Source organism: Elephas maximus, chromosome 18 (genome assembly GCF_024166365.1).
Source record: "Elephas maximus indicus isolate mEleMax1 chromosome 18, mEleMax1 primary haplotype, whole genome shotgun sequence".
NCBI classification, from domain to species: domain Eukaryota; kingdom Metazoa; phylum Chordata; class Mammalia; order Proboscidea; family Elephantidae; genus Elephas; species Elephas maximus.
In genome coordinates this window covers 27,152,291-27,177,769 of record NC_064836.1, presented here as the reverse complement: position 1 = coordinate 27,177,769, position 25,479 = coordinate 27,152,291, and the positions used below count along the sequence as shown (strand labels likewise).

At 45.7% G+C, this 25,479-nt stretch overlaps 1 protein-coding gene across 2 annotated transcripts; it reads left to right on the top strand.

The window, feature by feature from the left end:
* Window positions 1-229: 229 nt before the first annotated feature.
* Window positions 230-19,782, top strand: SMIM11 (small integral membrane protein 11). Of its 2 annotated transcripts, none has more exons than XM_049858114.1 (4): window positions 230-310; window positions 7,479-7,579; window positions 13,384-13,562; window positions 14,510-19,782. In XM_049858114.1, the coding sequence occupies exons 2-3, from the start codon at window positions 7,568-7,570 to the stop codon at window positions 13,546-13,548; spliced, it is 177 nt and encodes a 58-aa protein (XP_049714071.1). In that variant the 5' UTR covers window positions 230-310; window positions 7,479-7,567; the 3' UTR covers window positions 13,549-13,562; window positions 14,510-19,782. The 2 variants fall into 2 exon arrangements, with proteins under 2 accessions (XP_049714071.1, XP_049714070.1); XM_049858113.1 differs by lacking the exon at window positions 230-310 and adding an exon at window positions 7,211-7,332.
* The last annotated feature ends 5,697 nt before the right edge of the window (window positions 19,783-25,479 follow it).

Here is a 25,479-nt window from a genome sequence, read left to right as displayed (position 1 = left end):
ACGTCCAGAACGTGAACAAGCCCGGAGGCTCACCCTCAGGCCGGAGGGCCCCGCCCCCGCTGTTGCCTCTCGGTGGCCGCCAGGGGCTCGCTGCGCCGGCGCGCGAAGCGGTGCATTTCGGGAGATGTAGTTCACCGCAGGATTGTGGGAATCGCGGTGTACGCCCGCCCTGCAGGGGAGGTTGCGCCGCTGGAGCTGTAAGTGTGCGACGTCCGGGTCGGCAGAAGTTTGTCCGGAGCCCGAAGCTCTTTGGGGGCGCTGGGGAGTCCAGCAACTGCTCCTCTGTTCGCGTTTTCTTTCCGGGACCCCGGTCAGCCGGCCCTCGGCTCCGCGGCCCCTCCCCGGGTGGGGACCGTAGGGTGGCGGCCGCCCCTCCTGGCAATCCAGGCGCCGCGAGTCGAGGGCCCGGCGCTGGGGGCGGCGAGCTTAGCCTGGGACGTGGGCCTGGCTGGGCCCAGGGTTGGTTGCGGCCAGAAGGTGTTGGTCCCAAGGGAGATGGGTGAAAGTTCTGGTAGGCTTGCTCCGGGGAAGTGTGGGGGCAGCGATGAGCGCCCTTGGCCTTGATCCCGGTGTCTGGGCGAGACACCTGTTCCTTCCCGAGTGTCCGGGTGGGAGACAATCCTTGTTCCTACTCTGGGATTACCTAGCAGGAGCTGAGCCCCAGCGACTCGCCCAGGGTTGCACAGTGAACTTGGGTACCCATGTTGCCCTACCAGCGCGTGGGGTTCCTGCAAGTGGGGACGCGGAAACCATGCGATCTGCTCCTCAGCGGACCCCTGAGCGCTGAGATGGGGAGTGGTGGCAGCAGAAGTGGAGTGGGCTTGGTTTTCAGAAGGTTAAGTCCCCTAGCAGAGCAGAGAGAGAACTTCATTGCTGGTCGGTTGTGTCTAGCCCTGGGAACCAAAGCTGAGGGGAGAGTGGGGCCCAGAGGGCGGCCGGGTGATGCCGAAGGTTCACCTGGAACTTCCCTCCCCTGACCCACCACTATTTCAGACGATTGGGTGAAGGGTTGGGGTGGAAATGTTGGAAACTAGGAATGAAATCAGCTCCTGGAAGTTCAGACAGAGGCAGGGCCTAGTAAGTCCTGAGATGAACTTAGAAACCGAGAGACAGACTGACCCTTGAGTATGTTAGTTGTGCCAGGAAGAAAACTTGGAGTGTGGGCAACACATTGTCCATATTGCTTTAATTGGCTTGACCAAAATAGCGGGTAACTTTTTTTTGTTCCTGGGACAAACCTGGTAAAGGAAATATCAGACTATTTTTGCAATAAAGGGAATATAAATATTTGGAGTTGGATCTAAGCCATTTGTTATTTTTGAGCTTTAACCTAAGACTGGATAGTTCCAGGGAAAATTTGAAATAAACTTTATGCCCCTCAAAAATGTCCCAGTCTTGTTGGGTTTTGCAGTTTCAGCTCTCAGATAGCAGCTGCCTTCCCTTTCTAATACTGGGTCAGGTGTACACATGATAGCAGTGCTAAGAGCCTCTTTAGCTATATTTAGGTTCCTTAGCTCTCATTTGGGAAACCCTGGTGGCATAGTGGTTAAGTGCTACAGCTGCTAACCAAGAGGTTGGCAGTTCAAATCCCCCAGGCGCTCCCTGGAAACTCTGTGGGGCAGTTCTGCTCTGTCCTATGGGGTTGCTGTGAGTCGGAATCGACTCGACCGCAGTGGGTGGGTTTTAGCTCTCATTTGCAGAAGGCCTGCAGAGTGCTAGGAAATTGGCTCACTTGAGGCTTGTAATTTAAGAGCAGTGGGGAAAAGTTGTAATTCTGAGGGGGCGGGGGTGTGGTAAGCCAGGTTGATCAGGGTGGTTCTCCCTCTCCACCTCACATTGTCACCCCAACCCCTCCACAACTATTGCAGGTTAACTTAAGTGCATTTCTGGGAAACCCTGGTGGCAAAGTGGTTAAGTGCTCAGGCTACTAACCAAAAGGTTGGGCAGTTTGAATCCACCAAGCACTCTTTGGAAACTCTGTGAGGCACTTCTACTCTGTCCTATAGGGTCACTATGAGTTGGAATTGACTGGATGGCAATGAGTTTGTTTTTTAGTACATTTTAAGTACATTTCTAAAGAGTTTACATCTTTTCACTTTGGGTATGAAGTTGAGGCTGCCGCTGCTGCATCTTACACTCAGGTTCGGTGACATCAGAGAGGAGGATAAGTTGTGAATTACAGAGGTGCACAGGCATTGTTTGGATTTTGATTTTTTAAATGAGAACACTGATTCGGAGAGGTTAAAGACTTGCCCTAGGTCACATGCCTGGCCCCTGATGGCAAGAAAAGAGTTCAGATTTCCAGTTCTGGTCCTCGGGAGTTCTTTCCGTCATGCCCTGCTGTCTTGAAATGACTGCATTTTGCCTTGGATGCAACTTGTTAATGTCCTTCAGCTTGGCATGCCCGTAAGTGGAAGGAGAACTATTGATTCTATAGTTGATATTTATTTAGTGCTTTCCATGTGTTGAGCATAATGCTTGATATTTACAGTCCAGTCTCTGAAGGAGAATTTACAAATGAGGGAGCTGAGGCATAGTCCAAGTGACTTGTCCAAGGTCACACTGCCAGTGAAGGTAGTACATGTTTGCCAGAGGTCCAGACCACTGGGTGTTCTCTTTATTTCCTCCTGTAAGCTCAAGTGCTTGGTTGCTAACAAAAAAGTCAGTAGTTTCAACCCGCCAGCTGCTCCATGAAAGAAAGATGTGACAGCAGCTTCCAAAAAGATTTATAGCCTTGGCAGCGTGGCAGGGGTTTGGGGACCATGGTTTCAAGGGACATCTAAGTCAATTGGCATAATAAAATCTATTAAGAAAACATTCTGCATCCCACTTTGGAGAGTGGTGTCTGGGATCTTAAATGCTAGCAAGCGGCCATCTAACACGCATCAATTGGTCTCAACCCACCTGGAGCAAAGGAGAATGAAGAACACCAAAGTCCCAAGGTAATTATGAACCCAAGAGACAGAAAGGGCCACATAAACTAGAGACTATATCAGCCTGAGACCAGAAGAACTAGATGGTACCCAGCTAAAACTGATGACCGCCCTGACAGGGAACACAGTAGAGAACCCCTGAGGGAGCAGGAGAGCAGTGGGATGCACACCCCAAATTCTTGTAAAAAGACCAGACTTAATGGTCTGACTGAGACTAGAAGGACCCCGGTGGTCATGGTCCTCAGACCTTCTGTTGGCCCAAGACAGGACCCATTCCCAAAGCCAACTCTTCAGAGAGGGATTGGACTGGACAATGGGATAGAATATGATACTGGTGAAGAATGAGCTCCTTGGATCAAGCAGATGCATGAGACTATGTTGGCATAACCTGTCTGGAGGGGAGATAAGAGGGCAGAGTAAGTCAGAAGCTGGTCGAATGGACACGAAAATAGGGAGTGGAGGAAAGGAGTGTGCTGTCTCAATAGGGGGAGAGCAATTAGGAGTATATAGCAAGGTGTATATAAATTTTTGTATGAGAGACTGACTCGATTTGTGAACTTTTACTTAAAGCACAATTAAAAAAAAAAAAAAGCTTTATAGCCTTGGAAACCCTATGGGGCGGTTCTACTCTGTCCTATAGGGTAGTTATGAGTTGGAATCAATTCGATGGCAGTGGGTTTGGTTTTTATGTTGGGCTTGTCCTTGACCTTGGGAATCAATATTTTGCATACATCCATGCATTAGGTATGTAATTTTGGCCTAAAAAATTGTGAGGAACAGCCAAATTCCCTTGTTGTATTTGTATATTGTTGTTGTTAGTTGCACCAAGTTGATTCTGACTCATGGCGAGCCCATGCATTAGAGCAGAACTGCTCCATAGGGTTTTCTTGGCTGTTATCTTAATGCAAGCAGATTGCCAGGCCTTTTCTTCTACAGTACTACTGGGTGGGTTCAAACTGCCAGCCTTTAGGTTAGCAGTGCAGTGCAAACTATACCCCATCTCTTAAAGTAGGAATCATAAAAATACAATTTACATGGCCTTAAATACTTTATTTAATTTACTGTACTAGCTAATCCCTAGGAGCCCCAGTGGCACAGTGGTTAGGAACTCAGTTGCCAACCAAAAGGTCGGCAGTTTGAATCTACCAGCCACTCCTTGGAAACACCATTGGGTGGTTCTACTCTGTCCTGTAGGGTCGCTTTGAGTCGAAATCAACTTGACAGCAACGGGTTGGTTTTGGTTTTGGTTTGGCTAATCCCTAAGATTATTAGGGATTACTCAAAGTGAAAATTTTAGCAACAGGTTTTAACGTGTTAGAAACGTATTTTTCCAGTGCAGGTCAGAATCTGCTGCTACTTAAAAACAAATTGTTTGTACATGAAGGTAATGAACACTTTCAGTCATGATCACGTTTAAATGGATTTATGGTTTAAATTCCTATCGTTAGTTTATCTGACTTTGAAAAAGTCATGGGGAAAAGTTGGCTATCTTGTACCTACTACCAGCTTGTTTTCAAGATACCGTAACCTTGGATAGGTGAGATATGAACATTTTATATAAATACAATGCTTTCTTAGTTGAAAGGTTTTATAAAACATCTTTCCTGAAGTTCATTCTAAAGACTTGTGAAATATTCTGCTGTTTTCTTAATTCTAATTGTAAATACATTTAAAGAAAAGTGTTCCCATGATTTTCAAATATAAAACTATCAGTGTGCATCAGTGTAATACTAAGGTTAAGGTCCTGGATTCAGACTGGATAGGTTCAAATCCCAGTCCCACCTGTGTGACCCTGGACACATTACTTAAACTTTCTATTTCCTCTTATATAACGTGAAGACCCTAAATTATATGGGGTTGTTGTGAGGACTGAGTGAGTTCCCCCATCTAAAGCGCTTGAACACAGCCTGGCATGGGAACCGTAAACTGGTTATTATGCTGTAAGTCATTGAATTTCAGACAAAGGTCACAGAGACCATTTAGTTGACACCCTTTCTTCATTTGTGGATGGGATGGAGTCCCAAGAGAGAAGTTATTTACTCGAGTGTGTAGGTTCTTCATCCAGAGCTCAAGTCTTCAATTCTTGGGGCTTGTGTTATATTCGAAAAACAATGACATCCAGTGCCGCAAAGCAAATCTGCTAAGTCTCCCTCACATTTGAGAAGAAATTCTAGATCTGAACTGCTTTCTTGGGACTTTTTTTTTTTTTTTTCCTCCTATTTAAAAAAAAACAAGATTAGCTTAATTAACATTCAGAGGACATGATGAACAGAAAAACACATCTCTACAATCAGCTCTTGTTCAGAGAGATGGTGAGGGTTGGAGGACAGTCTGGACTTGGTCTCTGTGGGGTGAAGAATTGCTTTACCCAATAATTTGGTCTTTGTCCGTGGTTCCTGGAGGGTAAACCCTTGGAATGTCCCAAGTGATTGGAGTGTCTGTTATTCAGGAAGGATTCCATGCTACACTTAGTAGCTTATGCTAATGAAGTGACTCAGGGTGTTGTTAGGTACTGTCGAGTTGGTTCCGACCCATAGTGACCCTATGCACAACAGAACGAAACACTGCCCGGTCCCGAGCCATCATTACAATGGTTGTTATGCTCGAGCTCATTGTTGCAGCTACTGTGTCAATCCACCTAGTTGAGGGTCGTCCTCTTTTCCACTGACCCTGTACTCTGCCAAGCATGATGTCCTTCTCCAGGGCCTGATCCCTCCTGACAACATGTCCAAAGTATGTAAGGTGCAGTTTTGCTGTCCTTGCCTCCAAGGAGCATTCTGGTTGTACTTCTTCTAAGACAGAATTGTTCATTCTTTTGGCAGTCCATGGAATATTCCAATATTCTTCACCGACACCACAATTCAAAGGCATCAATTCTTCTTCAGTCTTCCTTATTCATTGTCCAGCTTTCACACACATATGATGCAATTGAAAATACCATGGCTTGGGTTACGCGCACTTTAGTCTTCAAGGTGACATCTTTGCTCTTCAACACTTTAAAGGGGTCCTTTGCAGCAGATTTACCCAATGCAATGTGTCTTTTGATTTCTTGACTGCTGCTGCCATGGGTATTGATTGTGGATCCAGGTAAAATGAAATCCTTGACAACTTCAGTCTTTTCTCCGTTTATCATGATGTTGCTCATTGGTCCAGTTGTGAGGATTTTTGTTTTCTTTATGTTGAGGTGTAATCCATACCGAAGGCTGTGGTCTTTGATCTTCATTAGTAAGTGCTTCAAGTCCTCTTCACTTTCAGCAAGCAAGATTTTGTCATCTGCATAATGCAGGTTGTTAATAAGTCTTCCTCCAATCCTGATGCCCCATTCTTCTTCATATAGCCCAGCTTCTGGTATTATTTGCTCAGCATACAGATTGAATAGGTATGGTGAAAGAATACAACCCTGATGCATACCTTTCCTGACTTTAAACAGTATCCCCTTGTTCTGTCTGAACAACTGCCTCTTGATCTATGTAAAGGTTCCTCATGAACACAATTAAGTGTTCTGGAATTCCTGTTCTTCTCAATGTTATCCATAATATGTTATGATCCACACAGTTGAATACCTTTGCATAGTCCATAAAACACTGGTAAACATCCTTCTGGTATTCTCAGCTTTCAGCCAGACTCAGGGTGTGGGGCCTAGAGAACCTACCATGTGATACCCACCTGACTTCTGGGAGGGGAGCTAGAGATTGGGGTTAATCATATGGGTAATGATTCGATCAGTCCTGTCTCTGTAATGAAACCAGAGTAAAACCTCTGGACACTGAAGTTCAGATGAGCTTCCTGGTTGGTGATAGACATCGATGCAGCTGGACAGTAGTAGATTCGTCCCCTTGGGACATGGAAGCTCCGTGTTAGGGACCCTCCCAGACCTTGCCTTTATGTCTCTTCTTTATTCTGGTTCTGATTTGTATCTTTTGTAATAAAACTGTAGTAATAAGTTGTTGTTGTTTTTTTTTTTTTAATAAGTATAGTGCTTTCCTGAGCTCTGCGTGTCATTCTAGTGAATTGTCAGACCTGAGAGGATAATGGGAACCTCCATATTTGTAGCCAGCAGGTTAGAAGTGCAGGTGTCCCAGGACACCTGAGCTTCTGGCTGGTGTCTGAAGTCTTGGTCAGACTTTGCAATCTGGGGGATTGTACCTTTTAACATGTGAGATCTGACCTAACTTCAAGTGGTTAGGGTCAGAAGAACTGCATTGCAGCCAGGGTGGGAACAGAATTGAACTGGTTTTAGGGCCCTTCTGTCTGCAGATGAATGGAGTGGGAGCATGTATGTCCTATTAGAGCAGCACTGCCGCCTCCACATCGGGGCCGCACTCCATCCCAGGGGAAGAGCTGCCCAGGAGGTCTTCCTGCTCAACAAGAGCCCGGCCAGTCTCAGAACTTGCCCTAGGTAGCCTTGTTCATGACCCTGAACCTGCCTCTATGGAGCTTGCTTTTTTGTGCCCATGTGCTCCCTCTCTCCATCAAGGAGAAGCCTTCCTAAGGGGGTCTGCTCCACGAAACCCAAGTGGACCTCTGTGTCTTTTTTCCCCCCAGAACAGCAAGACCTGACCGTCCAGCCCCCCCATCCTCCTGATGTCGGTGTGGGCCTGCGCTGTCCAGGTGTGAATCGCAGTTGCTCCAGCATGAACTGGAAGGTGAGAAATGGCTAGGTTTTTCTCCTCCCTTCATTGTAAAAATTCAAAATAACAGTCCTGTAGAGGAAGAATGACTTAAAAAAAAAAAAAAAAAAACCCAAGAGATTAAAGCAGGAGTCATAATAACATTTAATATTTTAAGCTAAAACATATAAATGTACATTTATTCACCAGACTCTTGGGGGCAGGCCAGGCCTTTTCCTTGACCTGTCTGCCTCACCTCTCCTGCAAAAACCACGCCTTTACAGCATCACCTACAATTTCACATTTTGGTTTCTTTAAAAGAGGGTTAAGATCTTACAGCACCATCTACATACAAAATCTTTCCAGATTTTTATGCATTTTTCCCTAACCTTCTACAGTTGTCTTGCCAGCAACATTTCTTTTTTCAACTTAGTTTTCATGGAAACGACCTTTTCTTTACACTGTCATATTTCATAAGTGTTGTTGTGTTTAAATAAATTATTATAGTGTCAAGTACAACTTAAATAAACTGGTTGGGGAATAAACACAACCAACCCCTGTAAAGGGTTTTATTGCAGCCAGGAAAGCGCCCCTTTAAATCCTTGAGGTCAGTGGGATGAGGCAGAGGTTGGTGAATAGAACAGCGTCAAACTTGGTGTTTATCGTAGGCACTTTGGAAAAGTACAAAACCAAATAAAAATTTTGCAGTCCCAAAATCCAAAGATGATTACTATTAACAATTTTTTAAATATTTATTAAAATATTGTTTTCTGCCAGTATTTTTTAAAATACAAGTGTGTGTTTTCAAACTTGGGATCCTACTGTATGCATTTTTTCAATTACAAGCTTTTCTTTTCCAAAATATCCATTGCCTGTCTATTGCAAGGAGTGGTGAAAAAAGTCTGGGAGCAGGACCAGGGAGCTACAAGAGTGCCCACCCGGGAGTCCTTGAAGGGGGCTGTGGGGACTTTCTCCAGGAAGAGCCTGGTTTTAAGTTAAGGAGGTAAAGTAAATATTCCGTGAAGAGGCTGAAAATGTAGGAGAATTTGTTTGCCGTGCATTGGGGCTCCAGAGCTTACAGTGGAAAAGAGAGGGCAGGGAGAAGATGGAAGAAGGAGGAAGCAGAAAGCAGTGTGGCAGTGACATCCCAGGAAGGGCTTTTACCCTCTGCCGTAGCTAAAGTCAGTAGGGATGAGGGAAAAAAAAAACCCATTGCGGTAGTAGAGTTGTCCCATAGAGTTTCCATAGAGCTGCTGGTGGATTCGAACTGCTGACCTTTTCATTAGCAGCCAGGGCTCCAGAGATGAGAGGCAGTTACCAATAAATGAGTCCATTACTGCATCAGAAACAACTCTGCATAGATCTTCCCAGCTTGAGGTCGATGCAGCACTCTGGGCCCCAGGGAGGAACCTCGGGTTCAAAAATAGGCGCCTTCCACATAGTGTCAGGAAGGGAAGGCATCTCCTCATGCCCTGACTGTAGAGGGCCCAGTGAGTGGAGGGGACTGTGTGGCCCAGTGCATCCCGTGGCCTTCCCTCCCTGGCACGGTAGCGTGCGGCTGCCAGTGAAGGTCACGATGCTGCGTGTGCATCAGCGGAATGTGGACTCATGATTTCAGAAGTGAACCATTCTCATTACACAGCTATTGGGGTTTTGTTAAAAAAAAAAAACAGTGAAGCTCTAGTCCACCCCAACAATCTTTACTAATTTACCTCCTTAAAGGTTTGCATGTTTTCAGAGATGTAAGGAGTCCCTGGTGGTGCAAACAGTGAAGGCGCTCGGCTCCTAACCGAAAGGTCGGTGGTTGAAGTCCACCCGAGGGTGACTCAGAAGAAAGACCTGGCAATCTACTTCTGAAAAACCAGCCACTGAAAACCCTGTGAAGCAGAGTTCTACTCTGACACACACGGGTCGCCCTGAGTCGGAACTGGTGGTAACCGGCTAAGGGGTTGGCTAGACTGAAATCAGGGGAGAGAGTTAACACAGCTGAAGCTTAGTGCCCGAGGAGGGGGGCCTGAAGCTCTGGCTTTGACCCCTTGGTGTCCTTGACCTCTGCTGCCTTGCTCTGCCCCATTCCCTCCCAGGCTTGCAGCTTCTCCTCTTACCTCCTCCTCCCTGCTACCTTTAAAAGGAACGTAAATACTGAGACCACTTACCTGCATCCATTTGTCCATGTTTCCATTTCAATGGGTTTTTAACTTCTGGCTGAGGTGATACATTCCTGTAGTTTTTAAAGCTAAGTTTCAGATTTAGATCACAGGGAACCATGGCTATAACCTGAGCTCGTTTGTAAGATGACTCCAGAGACTCTTCTGTACAGTCTTAGAAAATTGGAAGAAAAGTAACTTTTCTCAGTATAAGCCAAGCTCAAAAACTCACCTAGAAATCCTAGTGAACATAAAACAGAGGTCTGTATCTCCAAACTGTTGACTTTTGCTTCTAAGGAGGTAAGATATAACAACATTAAATATTCCTTCTTAGTTGGTTTGCATGCATGGAGTCATGCCTACACCTCCCTAAAGATGCAAACCTTCAAGAAAGTAGATAAACTAGGGGGTTATCTGGGGAGAGCAGGGGCAGGGTTGGTAAGCCATAGGTCAGAGTGAGGAAGAGTCTGGAAACCAAATCAATATTATAAGCTTCTTATACTCTTATAATCAAGAGTAAGTTTCCCTTTTGTGACTTTTTCAGTCTTGTACACCATTGCCAGACTAGTTTCTCGTAGGTGCACGTGTTGTCTTTATTATTTACTGTTAAACCAATTTACTAGTCGATGGCACTAGAAAAAAAAAAATAAACGACTACCTAGTTAGTGTTCTCATTGTTTTAACTAAGTGTAAACAATTTAAATATTTGGGTCCCCGCTCCCCATATCTGTTATATCACATTACAACCTTCCTCAAATACCAGATACCTATAAGTAATCCAGTTGTAGTGATCCCAGTTGCCTTTGGTAAACTCACTGGCCAAGCCGTGGTGTCTGCGGAGCAGCACATAGATCACAATGTAGAGTCTAATCCTGAAAGCTTCAGGCTTTGGAGCAGTCAGCTGCCTCAGGTATCGTCTCGCCAATTACTGCTTTTCCCGAATTTATGTTTTCTCAGCCCGTAAAATCAAGACAGACGCCTACCTCCTGCCTCATGGGGACGTCGTGAGGCTTAAAGGGAATGATCTATGTAAGGCACTTAGCAAGCAGTGAGTTCCCAGTAGGGGGTGACTGCTGCTGTGGCATCAGAACGTGAAACCTATACCCAGGTCTGCTTTAAAGAATTCGAATAAAATCATAGAAACAGAACTGTACATAAACTGTGATTTCATTAGGCCCATTTCATTGAAAATCAGCAGAAAGAAGAGTGAATGTTACATTCCAGCTCAGGCCTCATCACAAATTAGCTCTGCGGGCGGGGTTGGTGTCTGAACCTCCATGGACTCCACTTGCCTTGTCTGTAAAATAAGGTGATAGAATAGGCAGTCTTTAAAACCCTTCCCATCCCTCTAGTTCTCTGGGTCTTGTCATCAGCTAAGTACTCACTAACCAGTTTCAGATCAACTTTAGTTTAGGAACCTATTACAGGGAGGTACGAATTTACTACCCAAGGCAGAATTTCATTGTACTGGTTATTACATGTAATAAGTGATGCTTGGCAGTTCAACCCGACGATTTCACTGGGATGAATCTTACCCAGTCCTCTAAAATAACGCTCGTTCGACAAAAGCATGCCATTTCATTTTATATGTGAAGGAATTTTTAAATGACAAAAAAGGCTCATAATTATCACTTAGGTCATACTAATCACATTTATAAGGAGTCCTGGTGGTGCGGTGGTTAAGTGCTCGGCTGCTAACTGAAAGGTTGGTGGTCTGAACCAGCAGCCGGTCTGTGGGAGGAAGATACGGCAGCCTCCTTCTGTAAAGATTTCAGCCTTGGAAACCCTATGGGGCAGTTCTACTCTACCCTACAGAGTCGCTATGAGTTGGATTCAACTCGACACCAGTGGATTTTTAGGGTTTTTTTGTTTGTTTATTTAATCATGTTTATGAAACTGATACAGTATTTGCCTTAAGATGCTACCATGATACACAGAATTACATAATAAAACCTTCTAGTGCAAACACTGAATAATTGAAATTCAGTGGTTAATCCCAGACTTCATTTTAGTGAGTGGGTTAAATTTTCTGTCCACTAGGATGTTGCAGGAACAGTTAATAGTAGCTAAGTTTAATGTTTTGAGCTTTATTGTATTTTATTTACTACACTTATTTTATTTATCATACTTATTTTGGAAACCCTGGTGGCATAGCGGATAAATGCTACAGCTGCTAACCAAAAGGTCAGCAGTTCATATCTATCAGGCGCTCCTTGAAAACTCTATGGGGCAGTTCTACTCTGTCCTGTAGGGTCATTATGAGTTGGAATCAACTCATTGGCAACCGTTTTTTTTTTTAAATACTTATTTTACCTTTAAGTGCCAGGGCTAATGTGTAGCTGGAACCAAGAGGAAATCGTAGTTAATGTACTAAAGGTGAACAGAGCCCAAGAGGAAATCACAGTGTACTAAAGCTAGACAGAGGCCAAGAGGAAATCCTAGTTAGCGTACTAAAGCCGAAGAGAACCCAAGAAGAAATAGTAGTTAGTGTACTAAAGCCGAACAGAACCCAAGAAGAAATAGTAGTTAGTGTACTAAAGCCGAACAGAACCCAAGAAGAAATTGTAGTTAGTGTACTAAAGCCGAACAGAACCCACAAGGAAATCGTAGTTAGTGTTCTAAAGCCGAACAGAACCCACAAGGAAATCGGAGTTAGTGTTCTAAAGCTGGACAGAGCCCAGTAGGAAATCAGAGTTAGTGTTCTAAAGCTGGACAGAGCCCAAGAGGAAATCGTAGTTAGTGTACTAAAGCTGGACAGAACCCACAAGGAAATCGTAGTTAGTGTTCTAAAGCTGGACAGAACCCACAAGGAAATCGTAGTTAGTGTTCTAAAGCTGGACAGAACCCACAAGGAAATCGTAGTTAGTGTTCTAAAGCTGGACAGAGCCCAGTAGGAAATCAGAATTAGTGTACTAAAGCTGGACAGAACCCAAGAGGAAATCCTAGTCGGTGTTCTAAAGCTGGACAGAGCTTAGCAGGAAATCGTAGTTAGTGTACTAAAGCTGGAGAGAGCCCAGGAGGAAATCATAGTTAGTGTACGAGAAATCTGGAGAGAGCCCAAGAGGAATGTCTAGTCCAGCTTGGCCTTGCAGATGAACAGAAGCTCAGAGAGGTCAGGTGACTGACCTGAGTCACACAGTCAGTCGGTGGTACAGCCCAAGCTGTAACCCGGGCCCTCTGCTTACCAAAAAATCGAAGGTTTGAGTCCACCCAGAGTCATCTCACAAGAAAGTCCGGCAATCTGCTTCTGAAAACTCAGCCATTGGAAACCCTGTGGAGCACAGTTCCACTCTGACACACACAGGGTTGCCGTGGGTTGGAATCCACTCCATGGCAACTGTTTGTTTTTTCTTTTCCTGCCTCCTGGTTCCTTTCATTGAACCACACTGCAGCCTCAGAAGCAGAGGCCTAAGTGATGGGCAAATTGGCTGGTGAGATTGTGAAAGTCCAGAGTTTCTATGTCTGTAGTGGACTCGTGGTGCTGTCTGTGAAGCCGGCATCCGGGGCGTGATGAAGGGCTGAGCTGAATCTAGACAGCCGCATGCGTCAGGGACCTTGTCTGTCTTGGTCAGCAGTGTGGCCCTGGCACCAAGCCCAGAGCCTCTTACGTGACAGGTGCTCAGTAAACATTTGCTGAATGAAGAAACATTCTACCGAGGATAGAACACTTAGAATGGTGTTTTCTTCTCTAAGGTCCTTGATCACGTGCCACTGCTGCTGTATATCTTAGCAGCAAAAACGTTAATACTCTGCCTGGCATTTGCTGGAGTCAAAGTTTACCAGAGGAGAAGGCTGGAAGCAAAGCTACGCAGACTGGAGACCGAAAAGAAGCAGCAGCCAGACAAGAAAGACAACTAAGGGGGAAACCAAAGGTATCGTGGCTGGGCGAATGTGAAATAGACAGGGCATTGGAGCAGGCCAGTCAACGGCTGTGAGTGTTCAGAGAACTGCAGATTCCTGGGTATGAAGGGCTGAGTGAGGGCTCGTAAAGCAGCTCTGCATGAGGTGTGCACACCCTGACCCTTGTGCCCCGTCTGCTGATGAGACTCCAGTCTAGCCTACTCCCCTCCACTAAAATGCCATTTCCAGGGCTCACGCGCCGTTAGCCCCCTCCTCTGCTCTAAAGCCTGCGGTGGTCCACCATGATGGGGAGCAGTGGTTCTTAATAGGTGTGGGTCACAGGACTTTTTCTGAGAATCTAATAAAAGCTATAGACCTTCTACCCAGAGAAGCACATGCTAGAAACACGTACAGTTGTGCATAGAATTTTAGGAGGGGATGGAGAGTCACAGGGCATTTGAAGTCCCTGCCTGCACTCGAGATTAAGAAACCCTGTTATCTTCAAGGTAAAGTGCAACTCTTTGGTATGGCATATAAATTCCTTCCCAATCTGTCCTAACCCAGATCACTTTTGCCACCTCTTCTGCCCACTTTCCATGTTCAGGCAGACCATTCCTTGACCACCCTGGTGATGCAGTGGATAAGATTTTGGTGCTAACCAAAAGACTGGTAGGTTGAATCCACCAGCTGCTCCTTGGAAACCCTTTGGGGAAGTTGTACTCTGTCCTATAGGGTCGCTATGAGTCGGAATCAACTCGACTTCAATGGGTTTGATTTGGCCTTTGCTTGTGAGTCTGCTTGCCTAGAAGGAAGGAAACTTTTGACACTAAAAATACATGTTTATTAACAGATAACACTTGAGTAGTTCCTTTCTGTTAAGTCTAAATGGCTGAACATAAGGGTTAATGTTGAGTAAGCAAAATATTAGGTATTATTTTATCAAACATTTCTTACTTATCCCTTTGGTCCTCCTTTCTAGACTTTGTATTTTAAATGTCAGCTTTGGCGGACTCCAGCTGAGAAGAAAGAAGACTTAATTATCAAATGATGCATCAGAAGATAAACTCCCAACCTTTACCATAAAATAATGTGAATTTTTATATGCTTTTAAAAGAACCAATATTTTGTTTACTAAAATAAAATGCCTTTGTAAAAAGGGCGTCTCTGGTTTCTGGAAGAAGCCAAAGTGACTTTGTTGTAGGACCTGAGCAGAGGCCTTTCCCTGACGACCGGACAGCAGCTGAGGCCGTGGAGCATCGGCTAGGCATGGACCAGTAACATGCAATTTGCCTCCAAAAATGGAGGGCGCCTAGAGACTGAAGAAAGAAGCAGACAACTCCAGTGTGGCCGCAAAGGAGTTTATTAGGGAGACTTAGATATGAGGCCAAGTTCTGGGCTGCCTCAGGAACAGAGCTGATCTCCACACCCCACGGAAGGGCGGAGGTTTTATAGCAGTGCTGGACAATGGTGGCTACATGCTAAGGACTTACATGAGGTTTCTTTTTTATGGTAGCAAACTGTAGTGAACCAGCGGACCACATGAGGGTGCTTATGGTTGGCCTCGCAAAGCCTGTTTCCCCTTCAGTTCACCCCTCGAGGCCGGCTCTTACAATCTGGCACGCTCCCCCACTTTTGCTGTAGTGTGAGAGACCTCGTTCCCTCCCCACCAGGAACAGATATAGAAGTGGGGTTGGCCAGGTGCCACATGGCGCCTGGCATATGCAAGAGACAGTTCCTGTGTGTCCAGAACCGGGGGAAGGCTTCCCCAGTAAGTACAAGGAACTTCAAGGGAGAAGGTGACCCAATTCCCAGCCTCCTTATCAGAGAATGTTCTGGCTCCAAGGCCTTTACTTAGGCAGCCTGGATAGGAGGCGAAGGGACAGACCATGCCCCCAACAGGCATGGGATCCTGGGTGTCAGAGCCTCTGCCCCTAGCCCTCACCCACACTGTGCATCTCCTATGCTGCCCTCCTGTACCCCATTTCTTCTCCTTCCCCCCATTATAGTGACTGTGGCCTTGTGTCTGTGCTTTCCTTTTGAGAGTAGAGGGTGGCTGTGCTCTAGTCCAGGAGGCTGGAAGTGCCAACTGCTGAGAGTTGACTCCTACCCAGATCTGTGCAGTCCTATAGGGAGGAATGACAGGGTGAAAACTGTTGAGGACCGCTGGCCATGATGGGTGTGTTAATCTAGGGCTGCCGTAACAAAGTGCTGTAAACTAGGTGGCTTCTAAGAACGGAAACTTTTTCTCTGATGGTTCTAGAGGCCAGAAGTCCACACACAGATTGTCGGCAGGGCCGTGCTCTCTGAGAAGCTCTAGGGGAAGATCCTTCCTTGTGTCTCTCATCTTCTGGTAGCCCCAAGCATTCCTTGGCTTGTGGCTGCAACATCACTGTCATCACATGGCTGTCTTCCCTCTGTCTCTCTGTGTCTTTTATAAGGACACCACTCACTGGGTTAGGACCCACGCCAGTCCAGTGTGACCTCATGGTAACTGATAACAACTGCAAAGACCCTATTTCCAAACAAGGTCATGTTCACAAGTACCAGACATTGAAACTTCAACCTAAAATCTTGAGGGACACAATTCAATCCATAACAGTGAGTTCTAAGGCTCAACTCACTTGGTTGTGGCCTGCTGTGGAAGAATAAGAGGAGCTCTGGGGTGTGTTTGTCCTCTCCCCATCAGTGTGCTTGATGGGCTGTGCTGACCGCAAATCTAGGAAGAGATGACGGGAGTCAAGGATAGGAGAATGTTTCAGATTTGAGAAGTGGGAATAAGATTTTTTAATCAGCACCTAACAGGTTGAGATCTCTTAAAAAAGGTTAATGTTCTCACTTCTCTCAAGTTTCCAGACTGGATGAGGAACGAGGAAGCAGTAACCAAAGAAAATATGGTTGGGTGTTTGGTCTTGTTGCTGGTGGGCCACATGGAGAACTTGCAAAGCTTATTAAATGAAATTTAATAGATGTTCCACCCCAGCCCAGTTTGATAGAACTTAGGGGCCCTGGTGGTGCAACCCTTAAGCACTTGGCTGCTAACTCAAAGACTGGCAGTTCGAACTGACCCAGCAGCTCCACTGGCGAAACCCTATGGAGCAGTTCTGCTCTGTCACATGGGGTCACTAGGAATCAAAATTAACTTCACGGCACCCAACAACAATAACAATGTGAGGATAAAAAGAATTATATCTTTCTTACATTTTCCTGGGACCCCTGGATGCTCTTAACTACAGTTTAGAAAGCTGGAAAGAATTTATAGGAACAAAGTTTTACATGCGAGATAGACCCTGACCCTACAAGCTACAAATCCCAAAATAGTCAAGAGGAACTTTACTTCAGCCCACTTCAGCCTCCCACCCTGTGGGACCACTCCTTCAACCTTGGCCTGGGAGCCTTGGCACACCCCTTGCCCCCCCGTGGGCTGGGGCCTTACAGAGCATATGAAGGAGCAGAGGTGTAGGGTCCTTGGATTGCTGCTACCTGGCCTCCTTTTATCCCTTGTCATGCCAGATAGGACCCAGAACTGACCCTGGGACATGGCCTACCCCACTGCTTTGTCAGAGCACCCTCTACAGCTTGGCGGTTGTCCCCCGCCCCCCACCCCGCCCTACCTGATCTGCACTGGAGCTCCAGGGGCTTGGCCTCTGCTTCTCTGTTTACTTCTCACTCCACAGCACTAGGGCATCACCTGCTTCCAGCAGGCCTGGCTTCAAACCCACTACTACCTCTGGGCACCATTTTCTCCCACGTGCACACTGTTAGGGATTGAATTGTGTCTCCCAAATTACGTGTTGTAAATCTTAACCTGCCCTGGTGGTATGGTGGTTAAGTGGTTAGGAGTTTAGCTTAACCAAAAGATCAGCAGTTTGAATTCATCACCCACTCCTTTGAAACCCTGTGGGGGCAGCTCTACTCTGTCCTAAGTCAGAATCCACTTGATGGCAATGGGTTTTTTTGTTTGTTTGTTTTATACCTGTAAGGGAAGTCCTGGTGGCTCAGTGGTTAAAGCAATTGACTGCTAACCAGAAGATTGGTGGTTCAAAACCACCTGTGTTTCCTTGGGAGAAAGATGTGGTAGTCTGCTTCCATAGAGATTTACAGCCTTGGAAAACTCTATGGGGTCGCTATAAGTCTGAATCGACTCAACGGCAATGGGTATTGGTTATACCTGTGGACTGGACTGCATACAACAACAACATACCTGTAGGTATAATCCCATTTGGGAACACCGTTTTCTTATGTTAATAAGGCCATTATCAGTGTAGGTGGTGTCTTAAACCAATCACTTTTAGGATATAAAAGAGTAGATTGGGCACAGAAGAAAGCAGACTTGGGGGAAACCCACACTACTGAAGACAACGAGGGAGACCAGTCTCCAAGCCCAGGAACTCCAAGGGTGTCGGGCTAGAGAGGCTGAGACAAGGCCTTTCCCTCAGAGAGGGACTTCCTCTAGAGCCGGGTTCCTGATTTCAGACTTCAAGCCTTCTAAGCTCTGAGAAAATAGATTTCTGTCCATCAGGGCACCGACGTGTGGTATTTCTGCTATAGCAGCACCAAGAAGACACACAGCAACCATACACTTTATAAATCCAACAGGACTTTTCACGGAGAATCTAAATATTCCTAACTAATAGATGTCCATGTTTATTTCAAACATAGGGTTTTTTAGCCTATGGGATTTAAAGCTCAGTTTTAGAATCTGTAGAACACTGGCCTTGTTATCTTCTTGGAAAATTTGGCAGAGGATGACTTAGAGATGGACAAAACTGATGGCCCATGTAGTGGTCTCTGTAGTGTTGGTTTTGTTAATTATTTTTCAAATATCCTGTTGTACCACTAGGAGGAGATGATGAATCACTGATTGGAGTTATTGATATCGTTCCACTCCATCTACAGGAAGTCAGCGAATCTGTAGTTTGATTTTAAATAATTGGTTGGATGCATGCTCGCCTGGGCAATTGATGCAGGTGGATTGATAGATTGGTCAAGCCCACAACTAGCAACTGGACCACGGCCATTCAGCAACTATCTGGACCATAATTGAAACAAACATGTAAGACCATGGCGAGTAGTGGAAAAAGCATCCATGTTCTCTACCCACAAGAGAACCTCAGGGTCCCTCACACTGATCCTATTTAATCTTATTCCTAACATGTTTATTGGTTTTCAAGTCTATTGCACATTAGAAACAAAAAGGAAGACAGGCCATTGGCAGCAGAAGTACCACAGAGCCAGGGAGATGGTCCTTATAAAACAGACCAGCCTGGGAGCTCAGTGTGGAATCACCAAGCACCAGACCGTGCTGGGTCCAACAGTGCCACCATGAGAATACCAAGAACACTATGATGTTATGTTCATAATGACTCTACCTCATTCAGACAAGGTTAAACTGTTTATACGGTCTGCTGAACGAGGCAAAGGCACACACAATGTATTTCAGAAACCAAATAGTTCAAGCAAAAACCTGGGGTGTTTTAAAGGGGGTTATCCCCCTAGGCTGCCTTCACACTGTCATATTTCTGTATGGGAAACAGCTATTTAAATAACTTATGCCTGAAGGTTTCCAGATGGCTGAGCTTTGCTGGGACTTCGTCTCACCCTAATTTGATTACACTAACTTTGGTTGGGCTTTGTGTAGCACCCCACTCTGTGTGGGGCACCAAGGGCACAAAGTGGGTCCCTCTCGGGCCCTGACCTTTAGGGGCTCATGCTCTACCACCAGGAACAGACGGGATGAGAAGGGCATGAGGAGCTTCCCTGGGGCCAGAGACTGGCCCCTCAGTGCTGGGCTCACAGAAGGCAGGGGTGTCACTAGGGGGGCGCAAGGGCATGGACCACACCGGCTGACACTATCAGAGGGGATGATGCCAAAATGACTGTCTATAACATTTTTGTGCAGTGTTTCAGCAGAAATTTATTATTTTTTATAAAAATATCCCTGTAGTTATAACAACAAAAACATTCTTCATAAGCCCAGCTTACATGTATCAGCATACCTACTAGGCTAAAACTCTATGCTGGATTTACTTTTTGAACCTTCTAAAGCACTCCGGTCAGAGCTGTCATTATTACCCAATTACAGTGATGCTTCGAATCAGTGGTTTCGTCTGCACACGCTACAAGCATGTGCTGTTGTTTTTGTTGTAGCCAGTATTTTTATAGTCCCTGATTTTGTCACATTCTCTGGTGTTTTAGCTACAATATTGTGGCAATTAGTATTTGTGAACCTGTATCAATAACTTTTTTGAGAACAAAGTAGTAATTAAAGGAAAAGAAGGAGAAAAGTTTGTAAAAAGGCTCCTCTTAGGCTGGGTTCTCTAGAGAAGCAAAACCAATAAAGTGTAAAATATATGTATAGAGAGATTTATATCAAAGAAACAGCTCACACGATTGTAGAGGCTGGAAGGTCCCAAGTCCGTGGATTAGGAAGGATAGAGGCTTCTCCCGATTCACATAGCTGCAAAGGAGGGAATCCAAGATCGGCTGGTCAGAAAGCAGGGCTCTTGCTCACAGGCTATGAATATCGACGAATAGCAAGATGGGCAGGCAAGACTGCAAGGCTTTTTCTGATTCACATAGCTGCAGGGGCTGGCGACCCCGAGATCAGCAGGCTGGAGACCAGGGTTTTACTCACAGGCTGTGAAAATCGATGAATCCCTAGGTCCACAGATAAGCTGCTATCTCAAGTCCCAAGAACCTGAGGTCAGATGAACCGGAGGCAGCCACAGGATCCAGAGCAAGCAAAATGCCAGAATGTCCGTCTGCTTATATTCAAGTGCAGACCATACCCCCAAGGAAACTCCCTTTCAACTGGTTGTCTACTCACAGCAGATCCTATCACAGGAGTGATCACATAAAAACACTGAGAATCATTGCACAGTCAAGTTGATACACAATCTTAACCATCACGGGCTCCCTCTCAGTTACCAATACTGTTGAACTAATAATGTTGTAATTCGATATAAAAAGATATTACAAAACAATTTTGTTGTTAGTATTCAAATAATTAAGAAAAATTACATTTAACCAATTTTTAAATATATTTGTCACATATTATTCTATGATTAAAACTGATAATAAACTTACAGGTATATCCATGGAGGAGGTGACACCATGAGTTATCCCACTGGGTGACACCACCAAGAAGGTGCTCAAGTGTTTGCTAAGTGGATGACTAGGAACACCAAAAGGAAGGGAGAAGCAAGTGCGGTCAAGACTTCTAGTTGCCCCTCCCCTCATTCCTCCTCCCTAATGGAAGAATCCTGGTTTCTATCTGGTCACGTTGCCACCCAAAATAAAAGACTACATTTCCCAGCTTCCTTTGTGACTAAGTCTGGCCAATCAGATTTAAGTGAAGTATTGCCTGGCACTTCCCAGAAGACTCCTCAGAAAGGAGGGGATGTGCTCTTTGTCCCCCTTTCTTTCTCCTTGCTGCCTAGAATGTTAATACAACAGCTTGTTCAGCAACTGTTTTGGACTAGGAGGTGACCTTGAGGATGGAACCAAGTCTAAGATGTTTGTTGTTGTTAGGTGCCATCAAGTCAGTTCCAACTCATAGCAACCCCACGTACAATAGAACTAAACACCACCCAGCCCTGTACCATCCTCACAATCGCCGTTATGCTTGAGCCCGCTGTTGCAGCCACTGTGTGAAGCCATCTCATTGAGGGTCTTCCTCTTTTTCGCTGGCCCTCTACTTTACCAAGCACGATGTCCTTCCCCAGGTACTGGTCACTCCTGATAACATATCCAAAATACGTGAGAGGAAGTGTCACTATTCTTGCTTCTAAGGAGCATTCTGGCTATACTTCTTCCAAGACAGATTTGTTTGTTCTCTGGCAGTCCATGGTATATTTGAGAGTATTCACCAACACCATAATTCAAAGGCACAAATCCTCCTTCAGTATTCTTCACTCATTGTCCAGCTAGATACAAACCAACCAACCAAACCTTTGCCATTGAGTCTACTCCGACTCATAGCGACCATATGGGACAGAGTAGAACTGCCCCATAGGGTTTCCAAGGAGCCAGCGGCTGGTGGAATTGGACTGCCAACCTTTTGGTTAGCAGCCCAATGCTTAACCGATGAAGTAAAAATAAAAGGACTCTGAGCTCCTGTTGGATCATTGTACCATCCTGAACTGCCCACGTTATGACTCGGTACCTTCTATTTTGTTTAAATCACTGTGATGCAGTCTCCACTACTCGGTCCAACCTAATCCCCTCTGGCACAGGGAGCCAGCGAGAGCTGTGTGAGAGGCTTTGTGATGGGAAGACTTGGATTCTGGGCCTGACACTGCTGTCCATACAGTTGTGCACACACGGAGTGAGCAGTTACTGCCCCGGCCTTGTCTTCATTTACAAAATAAGCTTAATGACCGTGCAAGGCGGCTGTCTCAACTGATGAGGTCAAGTATGTAAAAATAGATTGATTATGGTAAAAATCACAAATGGAAGGAGTGTTTGTCACCTAGGTGGGCAACCCAGCCCTCAGTGGGCCAGGCGGGGTCTTATCTCCACATCCCTCACTGTTCTCCCCACTCTTCGCCCAACACACATCCACCCAAACCAAATGGGCCAGGACCCTCCTCAGTACATGAGGCCAGAACCAGCAGGCATCTGGCTCCATTTATTTGCTTCCCTGTGGAACAGTCTAGGGGCGGCACCATTTCCTAATGCACCACCCCTCAGGAGTCCCCTGGTCTACAGAAGCGTGGGGATGTGGCTGCTGGTGATGGTGAGGGCCAGGGATGTGGGGTGTTGCTCCCTCAGCACAGCCGTGCAGCAGAAGAACTGTGCCACCACCGTCATGAGCTGCCTTCCAGGGGGCTTGCCTACAGAAGTGTAGCTCAACCCTGTGTTGCTGTGTACTGTCACCCACAATTTATTTCATACGGCTTGCAAAATGTGGCTGTTCCCAAAGAGATCCTGGGCTGTTCTCACCATCCACCGTGTCCCACCCCCACCAGAAGAAGCCTCTTACCATCGTTAATTCTTCCCTAACTTATTGCAGATGGTCTTAAAAGAAATGCCAGAGAACAAAGTCTCCTTTGATCAAAGTATCTTAAGCTGTGTCTACTCTTATTATATCCCAGTGATAAAAAGAAAAACATTTCCCTCCAAGGGTGAAAAGGAAACAAGTGAGCAGTATTAGGTCTAATTGTGGACACATTTGTGTCGTCCGAGCCTGGTCTATGAGCTTCAGTTTATTGGACACTTACTAGATGCCAGACAGGGTGTAGGGGCCATACAAGGCCTTTAAAGCCCTCAGCCCTATTTTACTAATGAGTTAATTGAGCCTCAGGGAAGTAACTTACCCAAAGTCTCATAGCTAATAAGCTGGAAAATTAAAATTCCAGATAGGCCCAACCCATTCCCAGAGCCCAGTGCACTTTCTGTTACTCTCTACTTCATTATGAATACAATCTTATGTAACTAAATAGCCAATTAAAGGTGGCCCTTTTGAGCCCTCATTCCCCTACTGACTTTTCTAATAACTAAGCCAGGCCTCAAAGGGATAGGCCCCCAAATCCCCTTTAATAGTTTTGATTTTCTAACAAAAGTAGCTCTTGTTGGTTTATCTTGTTTAATAACCTAAAAAATGTTAAATTGTTTTTCACTGTAAAATAATGTCTTTGAAGCATATTCTTCCTCTGACTCAGTTTTGTACTGAAAGACACTTCAGTTGTGGCATCCGGTTGCAGATGGCCTTTTTGCCAGCTGATGTCTGGTTGGATGTTGGACACGGGCCTTAGACCGTGTGAATTATGGGAGTGAAAAAGAGACATCGAGCTTCAATGACCAAGCCTGTCACTGTGATTAGGAACATGGATCTTAGTATCTGGCTGGCCCGACTGGCCTCTCTATGCCTCAGGTTCCCCATCTGTGGACAAATGCCAGAATCTACCTGACCAGGCTGTAATGAGGATTGGATGAGACGCTGACTATAGAGATGCAGCCTGAACTCTGGGTCTGCATCTTAGCTCCTCCACACAGAAGCAAGCTATGTAACCTCTTTGTGCCTCGGTTTCCTCATCTGTAAAATGGAGATGTAGTTTCTACGACATGGGCTGTTGTGAGGATTAAGTGAGCTAAGCACGTGAAGTGCTGGCACGGATGTCTGTCACACATTATGGCTCTTAGCACTTGTCACTACAGGACTCTTGATAGATGAGTGATAGATGTGACACGGAGACAAAGCCCCTTATATCCCAAAACTCAGGCCACCTATACTTGGACCTGCACAGTGCCAGCGCCCTGGAGTGACCAAGGAGTTGGAGTCCTATCACCTGCTCCCAAGGAAATTAAATCCTAAAACAAACGAGACAGGTAGCAAGAAAGATCACACAAATACATTATACACCTGAGAGTTGTTTCACCAAAATAATTCCCACTGGGGAATGTGCTATTTCCACAGTAGAACAAGACTTTCTCTAGCACCTGTGGCAGGCTGAATAAGGGTCCTCAAAGACATCCAGGTCCTAGTCCCTGGAACCTGTGACTGTCACCTTACATGACAAAAGGGACTTTGTAAATGTGATGAAGTTAATAATCTGAACGGGGGAAAGGAACCTGGATTTCCCAGGTGGGCCCTAAACACAATCACAAGGGTCCTTATAAAAGGGAAGTTGAGGGAGATTTGACACAGAAGAGGAGAAAGTAACATGACCACAGCAGATCCTAGAGTGATGCGGCCACAAGCCAAGGAATGAATGCTGGCGGCCACCAGAAGCTGGGAGAGGCAAGGGCAGGTCCTCCCGTTGAGCCTCCAGAGGGAGTGTGGCTCTGCCAACATCTAGATTTCAGCCCAGTGATGCTGATTACGGACTTCTGGTTTCCAGAACCGTGAGACTAAATTCCTGCTGTTCTAAGCCGTCCAGTGTGTGGTGATTTGTTACAGCAGCCACAGGTGACTGGTACAGCCCCCTGGGCTGTAAAGTGGGATTGACAATGACTGAGGCCCTGTGGCTTTGGCTCTGTGTTTTGGATGCATTTCATCCCCAGATAAAACGCACACCAGGATTCCTTTGTTAACAACAACAACAACAAAAGTGCTGCAGAAATCCACTGCTCTGTTGCTGAAAAGCATTCCGCATCTATTTTCATCTGACAAAGTACTCCTGAGTAATACAGAGGGGCTCAGGAGGGAAATGGCAGGAGGACCAGCAGAGACCACCTACGACTATGATGCTTTCTGTACACGGGTATAGAGAGCCTGGCCCCACAACCCTTAAATAGTTAAGTCTGTTGGGAGTTGGGTAGAAATTTTCCTGAGTTAATTTTTATACACCCCAGAATGATGACTCCTATTGTAAAATTACTGCCAGAACATATATAAATGACAGTGGATTTCCGATATGTTTAATGGGAGCCAGGCCTTTTTTATAAAATCTTTACAACCCATTATTAGCAGCATCCCCAAGCTTGAATGTGGTGCTATTTTACCAGCTCCATGCAGCTGGGCTATCTCAGGGCCCCGAGATTCAATGCTATGGCAAAGCCTAATGCCCTCCTATTGGGATTCTTGGAGTCAGGATGGGAAAAGATTGAATGAGTGGGTTCTACAGATCCCCCCCGCTTCCTTTGTTCTGCCTATTCACCTACCAAAGAGGGGTCTTGAGCCAATAATCATCATATCATTTCAAGTTCATCTTTGGGACCACCAGCTGACCTTGGAGGGTCTGGATGGGATACTGCCTTCTCAAACGCCTCTTTCTTACCCTCACCACCTTGCTTATAAGCCCCGGGAAGGAAAGAGCCTCATTTCGCCACAGTCTGGACAATGACTATTACCAATGGCAAGCTGGCTCCTGTGGATGATTTTGGTGGGCTGAAACTGGTTGGTACTCTGACATTTTTCTTGATAGCAAGTTTGATTTGTTTTCATGCCCACACATATAATGTACAACTTGACTTATGAAAATAGCAAGGAGGGCTGCAGGGTAGTAA